At 45.7% G+C, this 12,445-nt stretch overlaps 3 protein-coding genes across 6 annotated transcripts in view; all 3 read left to right on the top strand.

The window, feature by feature from the left end:
* Nucleotides 1–626: 626 nt before the first annotated feature.
* On the top strand, nucleotides 627–4,869 carry LOC106906869 (presenilin-associated rhomboid-like protein, mitochondrial). 4 transcript variants are annotated; one of them, XM_088011532.1, is made up of 9 exons: nucleotides 636–909; nucleotides 2,337–2,574; nucleotides 2,634–2,774; nucleotides 2,862–2,910; nucleotides 3,395–3,487; nucleotides 3,653–3,873; nucleotides 3,945–4,046; nucleotides 4,132–4,229; nucleotides 4,400–4,869. In XM_088011532.1, exons 1-9 carry the CDS (start codon nucleotides 833–835, stop codon nucleotides 4,518–4,520), a joined length of 1,140 nt encoding a protein of 379 aa, XP_087867658.1. In that variant the 5' UTR covers nucleotides 636–832; the 3' UTR covers nucleotides 4,521–4,869. The 4 variants fall into 4 exon arrangements, with proteins under 4 accessions (XP_087867656.1, XP_087867657.1, XP_087867658.1 ...); XM_014972330.2 differs by having other exon boundaries at nucleotides 646–909; nucleotides 2,403–2,574; XM_088011530.1 differs by having other exon boundaries at nucleotides 627–909; nucleotides 2,634–2,910.
* Nucleotides 4,870–5,740: 871 nt separating this feature from the next.
* On the top strand, nucleotides 5,741–8,959 carry LOC106906870 (claudin-1-like). Its single transcript, XM_014972331.2, has 6 exons — nucleotides 5,741–6,274; nucleotides 7,102–7,460; nucleotides 7,639–7,803; nucleotides 7,912–7,993; nucleotides 8,082–8,195; nucleotides 8,294–8,959. The coding sequence occupies exons 2-6, from the start codon at nucleotides 7,244–7,246 to the stop codon at nucleotides 8,385–8,387; spliced, it is 672 nt and encodes a 223-aa protein (XP_014827817.1). The 5' UTR covers nucleotides 5,741–6,274; nucleotides 7,102–7,243; the 3' UTR covers nucleotides 8,388–8,959.
* A 1,840-nt stretch (nucleotides 8,960–10,799) lies between these two features.
* Nucleotides 10,800–12,445, top strand: part of exoc3l2b (exocyst complex component 3-like 2b) — a 46,101-nt gene continuing 44,455 nt past the window's right edge. Inside the window, exon 1 of the mRNA XM_088011536.1 lies at nucleotides 10,800–11,086. Within this exon, the coding sequence (XP_087867662.1) occupies nucleotides 10,800–11,086 (287 nt within the window). The remainder of the gene's footprint in view (nucleotides 11,087–12,445) is intronic.

Here is a 12,445-nt window from a genome sequence, read left to right on the forward strand (position 1 = left end):
ATATATATATATATATATATATATATGTACATTTTCATCTACCTGAACATTAAATGTGCCATATCTTCTTATTCAGTAAATAAATGTTATTATAAACTTTTTGATAAGAAAATTACTAATAAAATAACAAAAACAAATAAATCAGAGACAGTAGCTCTGGGGTTACACAAAATATACATATTTAAAAAATTAAAGTAAAAAAGAATTTAAACTAATTTTAAAAAGTATTAATACGTAGAGAATCAAATAGACATGTATTGAGGTTCACGTTTCAATCAGAACTTATTAAAATAGTTCAGTTTGTTGCAACTAAACAGTTACAATTTATTTTACTAACTTTAGTGATAGTATTGTTCTTTTGAGTTTTCTATAACAAATTCAAACAACTTGTGTTTAGTTCAATTTAGTTAATAATAATAATAATAATAATTATTATTATTATTATTATTATTATTATTATTATTACTGTAATAATAATAATAATAATAATAATAATAATAATAATAATTATTATTATTATTATTATTATTATTATTATTATTATTATTATTATTGTCTTTTTTGTAGCTGATTTTTCCCCCCTATTATTTTCTTTTTTACGTTTTTTGAGGGGTGTTAATGTATCTGTTCTCTTTTATTTTGAAATTGGAGACGGATGTGATGCTGTGTCTTTATGACACTTTTTATTGTTTTGTTTTTGTCTGAATGTGCGCCGTCCCCTCCTGTCCGCCAGGTGTCGCTGTGATTCTCACAGGGCGTTCTGGCTGCTGGGCTCCGTCCTGCTGACCCGGTAGTAGCGTACCTACCTACCGGTGAACCAGAGGACTCCAACATGGCCTGGAGGAGCTGCTCAGTCCTCTGCAGACTGATGGGAGGAGACCCGTTCCTGTGCTCCGTGAAAGGAGGGAGGTCAGTGAGCACCCTGCAACCGGAGGGAAAGCAGCCGGTCCCGGCCAGCGCCTCAGAGAACTCCGCTGGGTGGAGTTAGCATCTGTTAGCATGAGATAGCATGAGGATAGCTAAAGTTGCTAACTGCTGCTTGTTTGACTCAGTTTTTCAGTTAATTTATTTAAATTAAAACGTCACGTTTTAATTTAAATAATCAAAGTGAAGTGAAGGCCTTGTTTCATATTAAAATTATTTTGATAACGAAGATTTTTCATTTACTTCCTGAGTAACAGTTAGCATTAGCATTAACAGTTCTTCCAATTCCTCTAGACTTGCTAATTATTACAATACTTATAAAATATAATTAATCAAATTTTATTTCTCCTTCATGACGTCAACAACCACCATAACAGTTTGAGTATCTTTTCTTGCTAATAGAACTTGCATAAAAATATATTTTCCTATTATTTATCACAGTCTGTTATTCAATAGGGCAGTTCCAGTATAAAGCAGTGGAAACAAAATACCAACATTAATACATAAAAATAGACTAGGGGTGGACTTAAAGTTTTATTGTGATATTTTGTGGTACTATTGTGATAACGATAGAAGTGACAATAAGAACTATTTATTACTTATAGGTAACTGAACAGTCAACACAAACACTTCTGCTGACAAACAAACCAATGTGTAACACGCTCCTTTACGCCACCAGCCTCATGAAAAAGTTTGATTTGTGTAAATTAACTGCACACAGTAACCGCATTTAATAACATTTTCACATTTTTTTGGATATTTATTGATACTCCATTATTGAACAAACAGTGGATAAAAAAGTAAAATAAATAATCCTGACAGTTTTATAGATTTTTAGAAGTCACTGATTGGAATTTATCATAACGATAAATTAGAATTATTCTAAGAAATTTACTACTATGAATGACAACTGATATGCTAAAAGTCTGCCCCTAAAGTACACATTTAAAATTAAATATAAAACAAATTGAAAACCAGTTTAACAGTATTTGGTTTTATTTTTCATCTCGGTGCTTTGAGCTACTGGGGCCGATGCGGCGCAGAAACGTTCACTCAGTGTTTATCATAGGTCAGCATGCTGGCGATGCCACACAGCATTTATGCTAACCTTAGCATTGTTGCTAATTGTCAGCACCATTCGCCATGATTGGGTCAGATCAGAACACTGGTTCCTTTAAATTCAGAAATGTTCTAGTTGTTTTATATCCTGGAGAACGTTTACATTTTAAAATATAAACTACATTATAAAATTTTAAAAGTATTATTAAAATAATTAAGAGAAAAAAAATAAATATGTGGGGAAAAAATAAGAAACTAAACTTTTTAAAAATTAAATTAAAACTAAATGCTAAAGTAAACTAAGTATAAAAACTAAACAATTAAACCCAAATAAATTTGTGTCCTTCCTGCAGCAGCCTGGTCCATCCCGTCAGTCTGCAGTGTGATTGGCTTCCTGCTGTTCCCTGTGTGTCCACTAGGTGGCCCGGCGGCTTCCAGCAGCGCTGCAGCTTCAAGAAAGCGTCCAGAACGCCGGAACCAAAGCAGCCGGAGGGTCCAAGGCTGCAGAACCAGGCCCCATGCCCGCCGCGGTCCCCGGCTGCCCCGCGGGCCTTCAGCCGCCTCGTCAGGCCCTTCCTCTTCACCGTGGGGGTAGGTGGAGCCTGATGATCTCATCAGTGATGTCACAGGTCGCTCTAACTCCAGGTCAGTTCTCAGGCTGCTCCTTCGGCGCGGCGGCCATCTGGCAGTACGAGTCGCTGAAGTCCCGAGTCCAGAGCTACTTCGACGAGCTGCAAGCTGATTGGCTGCAGAAGCTGCGGCCTCAGAAACGAGGAGACGTCCGCAAGGAGGTGAGCGGGTCGGTCCGATCGGGTCGGTCTGGATCGGGTCGGTCCAAATCGACCTGGGAACCTGCTGATTGGCTGCTACTGTTTCAGATCAACCAATGGTGGAACAGCCTGACGGAAGGCCAGAAGACGGTGGCAGGTGAGTCCAGGTGGAGCTGCAGCAGGTGGAGCTGCAGCAGGTGGAGCTGCAGCAGGTGGAGCTGCAGGTCGGCCGACAGGTTCTGACAGGAACAATCCAGAAACAGGCGTTTGAGGGGCAACGTTTACAGAAAACATGGAGAAATTTAATCCAAGAGAATGAGAAGAAAATAAAACTCGTCAGAAACCTGGATTAACCAGATTATCCTGGACTAAATGTAAGATTAACTGGAGAAAAAATCCGTCTGAATCTGGAATAAACTGGAGATAAACCTGGGATTAAAACTTGGATTAAATCTGGGATAAGACAGAGATAAAAACCAGAATAAAAAGATTTTACTCCAGTTTTAGGCTGTGGTGTCTGGAGCTCAGAGATCGGACCAGAACCATTTCCTCCTGGCCGGTTCTGGAGCAGAACTCGGGTCGGGTCTAATCCGACTCAGAGACGCTTCATTTAATCCAGACTTCCTCCTCCTCTTCCTCAGGGATCATCGTTGCCAATGTCTTGGTGTTCTGCGCCTGGCCGCTGGTGCCGCTGCCCATCATGCTCCGCTACTTCACCTCCAACCCCGCCTCCTGTGAGTCCGTCCTCTGGGCCAACTGCTGATCAGATTATCGATTATTGAAACAGTTGTTAGCTTGTTCAGTCATTGATGAATTATTAACTAGAGCATAAAGAGTTCAATCGGCTGAAACACAGTCAGAGCAGCAGCAGCAGTCAGTGACGCAGCGTGTCCCCTCAGCGGCCCTGTGTGTCCCCATGCTGCTGTCCACCTTCAGCCACATGTCCCTGTTCCACCTGGCAGCCAACATGTACGTCCTGTGGAGTTTCTCCAGCAGCGCCGTCTCCATGTTGGGCAGGGAACAGTTCCTGGCCGTCTACCTGTCCGCCGCCGTCACCTCCTCCTTCTCCAGCTACCTGTGGAAGACGGCCACAGGTCGCTACGGCCCGTCTGTCGGAGCGGTCAGTCCTCTGTCCAACATGTCCTCCTGTCCAACATGTCCTCTTGTCCAACATGTCCTCCTGTCCTGCAGTCCGGCGCCATCATGGCCGTCCTCGCCCTCGTTTGCACCAAGATGCCTGAAGCCAAGCTGGCCATCATCTTCCTGCCCATGTTCACCTTCACCGCCGCTAACGTACGAAGCCCCGCCCACTTCCTGTTTTGGTGCTGACCCGGATCCGACCCCCCGCCTCACCTTCTGCCCCTCCCTTTGTCCGCAGGCCCTGAAGGCCATCGTTGCCATGGATACGGCCGGCCTACTGCTGGGATGGAGGTTCTTCGACCACGCCGCGCATCTGGGAGGAGCTCTGTTTGGGATGTGAGTTCCTCCAGAAAGAAAGTACACCCCGCTGCTATAGAAAGAAAGTGTGTGTGTGTGTGTGTGTGTGTGTGTGTGTGTGTTGTTGGGCTGTAGTTCCCAGTCTGACCTGAAGGGGGCAGCGCTGCGTTGCTGTGGGCTTCTGGCCTGACCTGCCTGTCTCTCCTCAGATGGTACATCCTGTTTGGACACGAGCTGATCTGGAAGAACCGCGAGCCGTTCGTCAAGCTGTGGCACGACCTGCGGACCCGGAGCGGGGGCGGGCCAGGCGGGCCGGGCGGCGCCGTCTAGGGACCACAACCGGGACTGGACTGTAGAATCATGTAAAGTTGTATAAATGTACAGCCAGCGCTCAACATTGGGAACCTGTGCGTCCGTCTTCTGGGTTCAGATGGATCAGAACCACTGCTGGTCGGGTTCTGATCTGGTATTTCTTCAACCGGATCATGTCTGACTCGGCTAAACATAAACTCCAGGTTCTGATGTTTTTTAGTAAAAAGTCAGATTTCTAGTTTTCTTTGTTTGTCGAGCTGAAGAAGAGTCAGCCAATGAGAGGAGGCGGAGGAGCAGCGATCTGATTGGCCAGAGCTCCATGGCTCTTTATTTATCTCTGTCAAATAAATCTGTAACATTTCCAGAACATGTTCCGACGGTGTCACTGCGCCCTCTGCTGGGCTCGTTATGAACAAAAGAAACCTTTATTTTTGTAATTACATTGTTTATCAGATTAGCTAAAGCTGTTAGACTGATGGGACACTAATTTATAACATATTTACTCACATCTGATTATTCAACACTCACATTTACTTGTTTATTTTGATCACAAAACGCGATTAGATCATAATTATGCTTATTTTTTGTTTTCTTTCAACCATATACTATTTTTATGATCATAATGAAATACAAAAATAAATAAAAATTAGTTGATGGTACAGATAATTTTTTTATTACAGAGTGACATTTATATCCGTGCTCTTATTTTGAAGTTTGGCCCTACTAACAAAACTCAGTAGCTATCAAACCGAATGAGTGAAAGTCGGTTCCAAAGAATCACTTCCTAAAGCGCTAGTTACAGGAAGATGTGTAACGACAGATTTAGGCCAGTTGAGGGCGATATACTGTGATGTAGCATATCAAGGCTTATGAATTTAGCGTTAGCTTCTGCTAATTGCCATCTTGGTGTACTGCTTTAGCACTAGCGTCAGCTAGTGTTGGTATTGTGCTTTAGCTAAACTGATGTTCATGATTACTGCTGCAGGGTTAATGTGGCTAACTGCACAGCTAACGTTTTAGTGATTTCCATTACTAGTAACAAGGAGTCTTCTCCAACATTCATGGTAAAAAAATCTTGAAACTTAAACTGTGATATTTTAACTCGAAACGATCAAAATGCTGGTTTGCTCCGACTTTCTCTGCTCTGGTATAAAATCTGATCGAGGTTCAGCCTGATCTGGGCTCTGGTGTCTCCTCAGAGACTGAACTGTAAATGTTTCTGGTTGGGCTGCAGAAAGATCAACCAGCACTGTTTTGTTGTTTCAATACTGAACTCAGCGGGCGGTTTGGCGCGATGAAGCAGGCGTGCAAACATGGAGCCAGTTTGATAAACAGGAGTCTGAAGTCCACCAACCGTCAGAAACCAGAGGAACATTTCTTCTCTCCGATCTGCTGCTACAAAGGTTCATGTCAGAAATACAAAAACTGTCAGAACAACAAATTCATTCTGTCTGGTTTTAAATTGGTTCTCAGGGAATTAAAAAATGAGCGAATAAAGGTTTCACGATGGTGCTGAAGTTGGAAGAGAAGCCAAACGGTCAGAACCAGCAGAATCTCTATAGAGCCGAAACAAGAGGTCAGCGTGGGAGCTGCTGGTGGTGAAACTGGGATCCCTGAGAGTCGATACTGGTGGGTGTGTTCAGCCTCTCCCAGAGTTCATCGACCTCCAGCAGACCTCGATCAGGCCGGGTTCCCACAGAGACGGTTCAGATCCAGCCACAGCGCCACAAAGCAACAGAAAACCTTCATCAGCCCTGAAATCTGAGCAGAAGGTAAGAAACAACCCGGCACCGGTTTGGTCGGCTCAACTGAACCTTTTTAGGGTTGCAGTAAAGACGGACGTGTTGCATTCATGACCCATTTTCAGATCGAGTGAAGACCAAAAGCTCAGGTAGTTTCAGGACAAACCTTCGCTGTTCAGTTTCCTCTCCCACCATCAGATTTAAAAAGTCATCTTTACCTGCTGTTCCCATCTTTTTAGAATTTTTTCAAGCATCTGTTAGTAGTTGTGTATTTATGTGCTGTCAGGTTATTTATTGTACTTACTGTATAATGTTGGGGACGTCAGACATAGTTGACCTAGAAAGACCAGGATCATCAGGTCTGATCTTGCTTCTAGCACCATGGAGAGAGTTAATCTCCAGAAACTGAGAGTAAATAGTTAAATGTCCTAAAGTCCTTTATCAAGTCAGAGGACTCCAAACATTCACGCTACGACGTAGCGGCTCTGACCAAACCGGGTAAAGAGCCTTTCCCAAGGACACAACGGCAAAGACAGGCAGAGCGGGGTTTCAACCAACAGCCCACCAGTTACAGGACAAGGCCAAGCATTGTTGATCTGATGGAGCTTTCCAGATGAACTCACTCAAAGTTTTACTGACTTTGACTGGGCCGTGACTGGGTTGCCGGTTCAAACCGCTGTTCAGTCATTGTATCCTTGGGCAAAACACTCCACCTACTGGAACCATTGGCGCCGGTGTATGGCAGCCTCCACCATCAGGGTGTGAATGGATGAATGTCGGGTAAAAGTGTTTGGAGTCTTTTGGACCTGATAAAGCAGGTACAAACCTCAAAAGCGATAGCACCTTAATTTTAACAGCTTTTAAGTTAAAGGCATAGAGGACCAAGAACGCCACCCTGAGGAACCCCAGAAACCAACATCTGCAGAGGAAGACCACAGCTGCTGAGTCCCTGCAGTCCCTTCATTGTCCGGGTGTGTCTCTGCGTGGACATCGGTCAGCATGGGGGTGTGTCTCCAGGTTCTGGGCCTGGTTCTGGGTGTTGTGTCCTGGTGTCTACAGTCCAGCTCTACAACCTCTCACACTTGGAAGGTGCGTAGCCAGGCAGAGACGGTCACCACCAGCTCCTGGCAGTTTGAAGGCCTGTGGATGAGCTGCGCTGCAACAGCGCTCGGGTCCGTCCAGTGCAGCAAGTTCAAGACGGTCCTGGGCCTCGACTGTGAGTGAAACATTAGCTTTCTGTGATCTAACCTCCTCCAAAATGTAGAATCGAGTCCACCGGACCATCAGAAGAATCATCCTAAAACACACTGATGTTCTGAAACTCCTGGCGTTCCTCTATGATGGCGGATGGGGTGTCAGAGCGCTCACTCTGCGGTTCTCCTGTCTGTCTACAGCTCACCTGCAGGCCTGCAGAGCTCTGATGATCTTGTCTCTGATCCTCGGTCTCGCCTCCATCATCGTCTCCATTCTCGGACTCAAATGCACGAAGATCGGCCGGATGGCGGAGCAGGTCAAGGAGCAGGTCGCCCTGAGCGGAGGAGTCTTGTTCATCCTCTCTGGTACGAAAACCCTGCAGGAAGTCTGGAGAACCAGAGGTCCAGATCAGTTTGTCAGACCAGAGTTCTGGACTGGTACTGCTGGCTTTACATTGCTGTTTCATCCTTCAGGCGTCTTCACCCTGACGGCGGTCTCCTGGTACGCCGCCAGAATCATCAACGAGTTCTATGACCCGTTCCACGCTGGACTGAAGTCAGTGACCTGCAGACGCCTCTGTACCTTCCTGAGTGTGTGTGTGTGTGTGTGTGTGTGTGTCTGTAACTCTAAGTGTGTGCTGCAGGTTTGAGATGGGTACTGGTCTGTACCTGGGCTGGGCGTCCTCTGGTCTGGCCATACTGGGAGGATCTCTGCTATGCTGCAGCTGTAGGCGGAGCGCCTACACACCCCCTCCGAGGTAAACACCAGCAGACTGCAGCACTGCTTGTGTCCAGTTGGGGGCACTGTGACAAGCTTAGTAGGCTGTTTCTGACCTCTGACCTCTGGCCTCTGCAGGCAGTTCTCCTACCACTCCAACTCCAGTGGTGGTCAGAGCATCTACAAAGCAGCTCCGGCCTCAGAGAGCACCAGCACCAAAGCGTACGTCTGACCTGGCGGTCACCCGCGACCTGATGAACCGCCGCCTGAACCCAGTTTTAACCCTGCCTGAACCTCATCTGAACCCCATCCGAACTTCATCTAAATCCCGTCTGAACCCTACAGTCCCAGAGTCCCGCAGGCTTCTCACTGTCCAACAGCTTCAGAACTCCATAAAGTTCTGCAGAAGCCCGTTTATGACCCGATCATTCAGACAACAGAACATCTAACACAACCCGAGGAACATGATGTTGAACCGTTTGTCCACCAGGTGTCGCCAAAGAGGCGCAATAACGCAGTTAGTTTGGCAGATTAAAACATTAAAGCAGCTCGTTTATTTATTCTGAAAACCAAATTTAGCAATTGGTGTTTTATAATTTCTCTCCAAGTTTTCTCCTGTTTCTCTTTCATCTTGAAGGTGTGTAGTTCACTCTTTTCGCCACCAGATGGCAGCAGATAATTACGTCTGAATCTTAACGGGAACTCCGGTCTGATTATGGATTTATGTCTGTCTCTGTTGGCCCTGAATGTTTTATTTGGTTTGTTTTATATGAATGAAAAATAAAATCAAATGAAAAACAAAAATGCGTCTGGATCATCCGTCTCTGTTGGCTCTGCGTCCATGAACTTCCTCTGACGTTAAAAATGTCCTCTCTGTCTTCTGGATGGTTTATCAGTTCAAACCACAATGTCTTCCTGCCCTTATAAAACTAAAACTTCATCTGTCTGTCGAAGTGACTAAAATGTTTTGTTTGTGTGTGTTGTAAGTGAAGAAATCTGGTCCAGTCAAAGTAAACGCACAGTTCCTGGTCGGGGCAGATTTCTGTAAGTTTCTGTTTGGTGTAAAATTTAGCAACAAGAAATCAAATTAACATTTTCTTTACTTCATCCATCAGACGGCAGAAACGCTCTCAGACATCCTGTGACTGGTGCGTTCATGTCCGCTAATGTGCTAACGGTGGAGCTAATTTCTTGTTTAGCACTTTTGCTAACTTTGAAAACATTTAACGCACTTAGGTTCAACAAAATAAATTTTTATAGATACTAAAGCAAGAGCTAATTTTCTTGTTTTGCAAACTTTCATATAATTAAAGTTTGATATCTGTGTTTAAGTTTTGGTTATCCACTGTACGTTTATAATCATGCTCTTATTCTGAAGGGTGCTTACGCAGCAGTTCCGTTTCTTCACGTTTTACCACTGAATGTCTGAGGACATTGGAGAACATGTAGATTATGATGTGGTAATTAAGCTGGTGCTTGAGGGTTGTGATCTTTCAAAGGCAGGAATAATTTGTAGTTAGCGTGTTAGCATTAGCTCCTGCTATGTTTTTAGCGTTAGTAGAACCGAAGTTCACTGTTTTAGGGTTTAGCGAGCGGTGCTGCCCACTGCTGGGACTGAGTCTGCCGTCTTGCTGATAAACTTCACCTGAACAAGCAGAACGGTCAGAATCAACAGTTTCAGAGCAACCAGACGGAGTAAAACGGGTTTTTAGAGACAACAGAAAGCTACCGGTTCTGACCCGTTCTGGTTCCAACAGAGGTCCAGTCGGCTGGAGGCCCCAGAAATCTCTCATCACATTTTAATGGAGGGAAATCTTATCCAGCCGCTCCCTGAAGGAACGCAGGAGGAAAGGAGTGTGTTGTTATTCCAGCAGTATATCACATGAAAACAGGAACATGCCTGAATTCAGCCGCTAACAGATCCATACGTTATCCAGCTGGAGCTCAGTTAATAATCTGAATAGTGTGGCAGGCATTTATATTAAAACTTCAGCACAGATGTTGAACTTAACAAAACAGCCAAGAAAATTAATTTAGGGGAAGCTAAGAGTGCTAAACGTTTTCAAAGTTAGCAAAAGTGCTAAATGGAAAAATTAGCTCCACCATTATCGGATTAGCAGAAGTTCCCACAGTGTTCCCACAGTGAGTTCCCACAGTGTGTTCCCACAGTGGGAACACAGTAAATACCGTTTTTCTTTTATTTTAGTCCCTCCAGAAGGTCCAGGGTCTGAAACCATCACAGCTCACCTCAGTGAATCAGCCAACTGGTACCATGGATAATTAGATAACCAATGCTGTAATGAGTGTGTGTGTTGTGTGTGTGTGCGTTTGTTTGTAATACCTTGTGGGGACCAATTGCTCCTCTTGGGGACCTGAGCCTGGTCCCCACGAGGGGAAACCCTGTTTTTGGGTCAGGGGTCAGAGTTAGGGCTAAGGTATGAATTGAGTTTTGGTTGGTTAGGGTTAGGGAAAGGGTAAAGGTCAGGTTTAGGCTGTAGAAATGAATGGAAGTCAATGGAAAGTCCCCACAAAGATAGCAACACAAACGTGTGTGTGTGTGTGTGTGTGTGTGTGTGTGTGTGTGTGTGTGTGTGTGTGTGTGTGTGTGTGAGAGAGAGAGCTCCTGGGACAGGAAAGGGAAGAGATGACCATTTCCTGCTGCAGCAAGAAAATAAAACAAACAGGAAACAAGGAGCAGAGCTCACAGGGAGCAGAACCAGGAGGAGAGGAGGTTTTGGACCGACGGAGCTGCAGAACCTGGAGAACCTGGTGGAAGAAACTGAAGGATCTTGAGGAACTCAGCAGGACCTGGTATTCTGGGGCGGTTGAGGGAGGAACCGGGTTTGGATCCTATAGGAACATCAGGGGGAACCAGAGAGGAACCAGAACCAGAGATGTCCTCCACCTGACTGGATTTCATTCTGTGAAAAGGTAAGAACCGCAGCGTTGAGCCGGGTTGTGTGGTTCTGTTTGGTTCTGAGATCCATGAAAGGCGGGTTTAAACCAGCAGAACCTGCAGTTGTTGGACATGCTGAGCCCAGCTGCTGGCAGATCAGAACCAGCAGGTTCCTCCTAATAAACGTCTGTTGGGTTTATCCTTATCGTTGCTATAGCAACACATCATGCTCAGTGTTCCCAAAGTTAAATCAAATATGGAGAAATATTAAATTCTGAAGACGACATGAAGCTTTAAAGATTCTGTCTGAAACACATTTCAGCCGAAATGTAAATATTTTATTTTTGGTGTTTTACGGCTCCAACAGTGATGATAATGTTTGTTATTTATTATAAAGTTTGTTTGATCTTCCTGCCCATCGGATCGTTATGATAGATGAGAATTTATTGGTAAAAACGAAAGAAAGAAACGAAAAAAACTCACGAAAGTCCTTTGATGGGGCAACAGAGAGAACACACCAACAGGACGGAGACATGGAGGAGACATGGAGGAGACATGGAGGAGACATGGAGGGGACATGGAGGGGACACGGAGGAGACACGGAGGGGACATGGAGGGGACATGGAGGAGACATGGAGGGGACATGGCGGAGACATGGAGGGGACATGGAGGGGACATGGAGGGGACATGGAGGAGACATGGAGGGGACATGGAGGAGACATGGAGGAGACATGGAGGGGACATGGAGGAGACATGGAGGGGACATGGAGGGGACATGGAGGAGACATGGAGGGGACACGGAGGAGACATGGAGGAGACATGGAGGGGACATGGAGGGGACATGGAGGAGACATGGAGGGGACACGGAGGAGACATGGAGGGGACATGGAGGGGACATGGAGGAGACATGGAGGGGACATGGAGGAGACATGGAGGAGACACGGAGACATGGAGGGGACATGGAGGGGACATGGAGGGGACATGGAGGAGACATGGAGGGGACATGGAGGAGACACGGAGACATGGAGGGGACATGGAGGGGACATGGAGGAGACATGGAGGAGACATGGAGGAGACATGGAGGAGACATAGAGGGGACATGGAGGAGACATAGAGGGGACACGGAGGAGACACGGAGGAGACATGGAGGGGACACGGAGGAGACATGGAGGGGACACGGAGGAGACATGGAGGAGACATGGAGGGGACATGGAGGGGACATGGAGGAGACACGGAGGAGACACGGAGGAGACATGGAGGGGACACGGAGGAGACATGGAGGGGACATGGAGGGGACATGGAGGAGACATGGAGGGGACATGGAGGAGACATGGAGGAGACATGGAGGAGACACGGAGGAGACACGGAGGGGACATGGAGGGGACATGGAGGAG

Source organism: Poecilia mexicana, unplaced genomic scaffold (assembly GCF_051168715.1).
Source record: "Poecilia mexicana isolate PSO_F unplaced genomic scaffold, ASM5116871v1 scaffold_13, whole genome shotgun sequence".
Lineage (NCBI taxonomy): Eukaryota > Metazoa > Chordata > Actinopteri > Cyprinodontiformes > Poeciliidae > Poecilia > Poecilia mexicana.

Coding starts and splice junctions, on each gene's coding strand:
- LOC106906869 (XM_088011530.1), top strand. CDS start 833: ATGGCCTGGAGGAGCTGCTCAGTCCTCTGCAGACTGATGGGAGGAGAC. Junction 2,911..3,394: donor AGGCCAGAAGACGGTGGCAG/GTGAGTCCAGGT, acceptor CCTCTTCCTCAG/GGATCATCGTTGCCAATGTC. Junction 4,047..4,131: donor TCACCTTCACCGCCGCTAAC/GTACGAAGCCCC, acceptor CTTTGTCCGCAG/GCCCTGAAGGCCATCGTTGC.
- LOC106906870 (XM_014972331.2), top strand. CDS start 7,244: ATGGGGGTGTGTCTCCAGGTTCTGGGCCTGGTTCTGGGTGTTGTGTCC. Junction 7,461..7,638: donor GACGGTCCTGGGCCTCGACT/GTGAGTGAAACA, acceptor GTCTGTCTACAG/CTCACCTGCAGGCCTGCAGA. Junction 8,196..8,293: donor GCCTACACACCCCCTCCGAG/GTAAACACCAGC, acceptor TGGCCTCTGCAG/GCAGTTCTCCTACCACTCCA.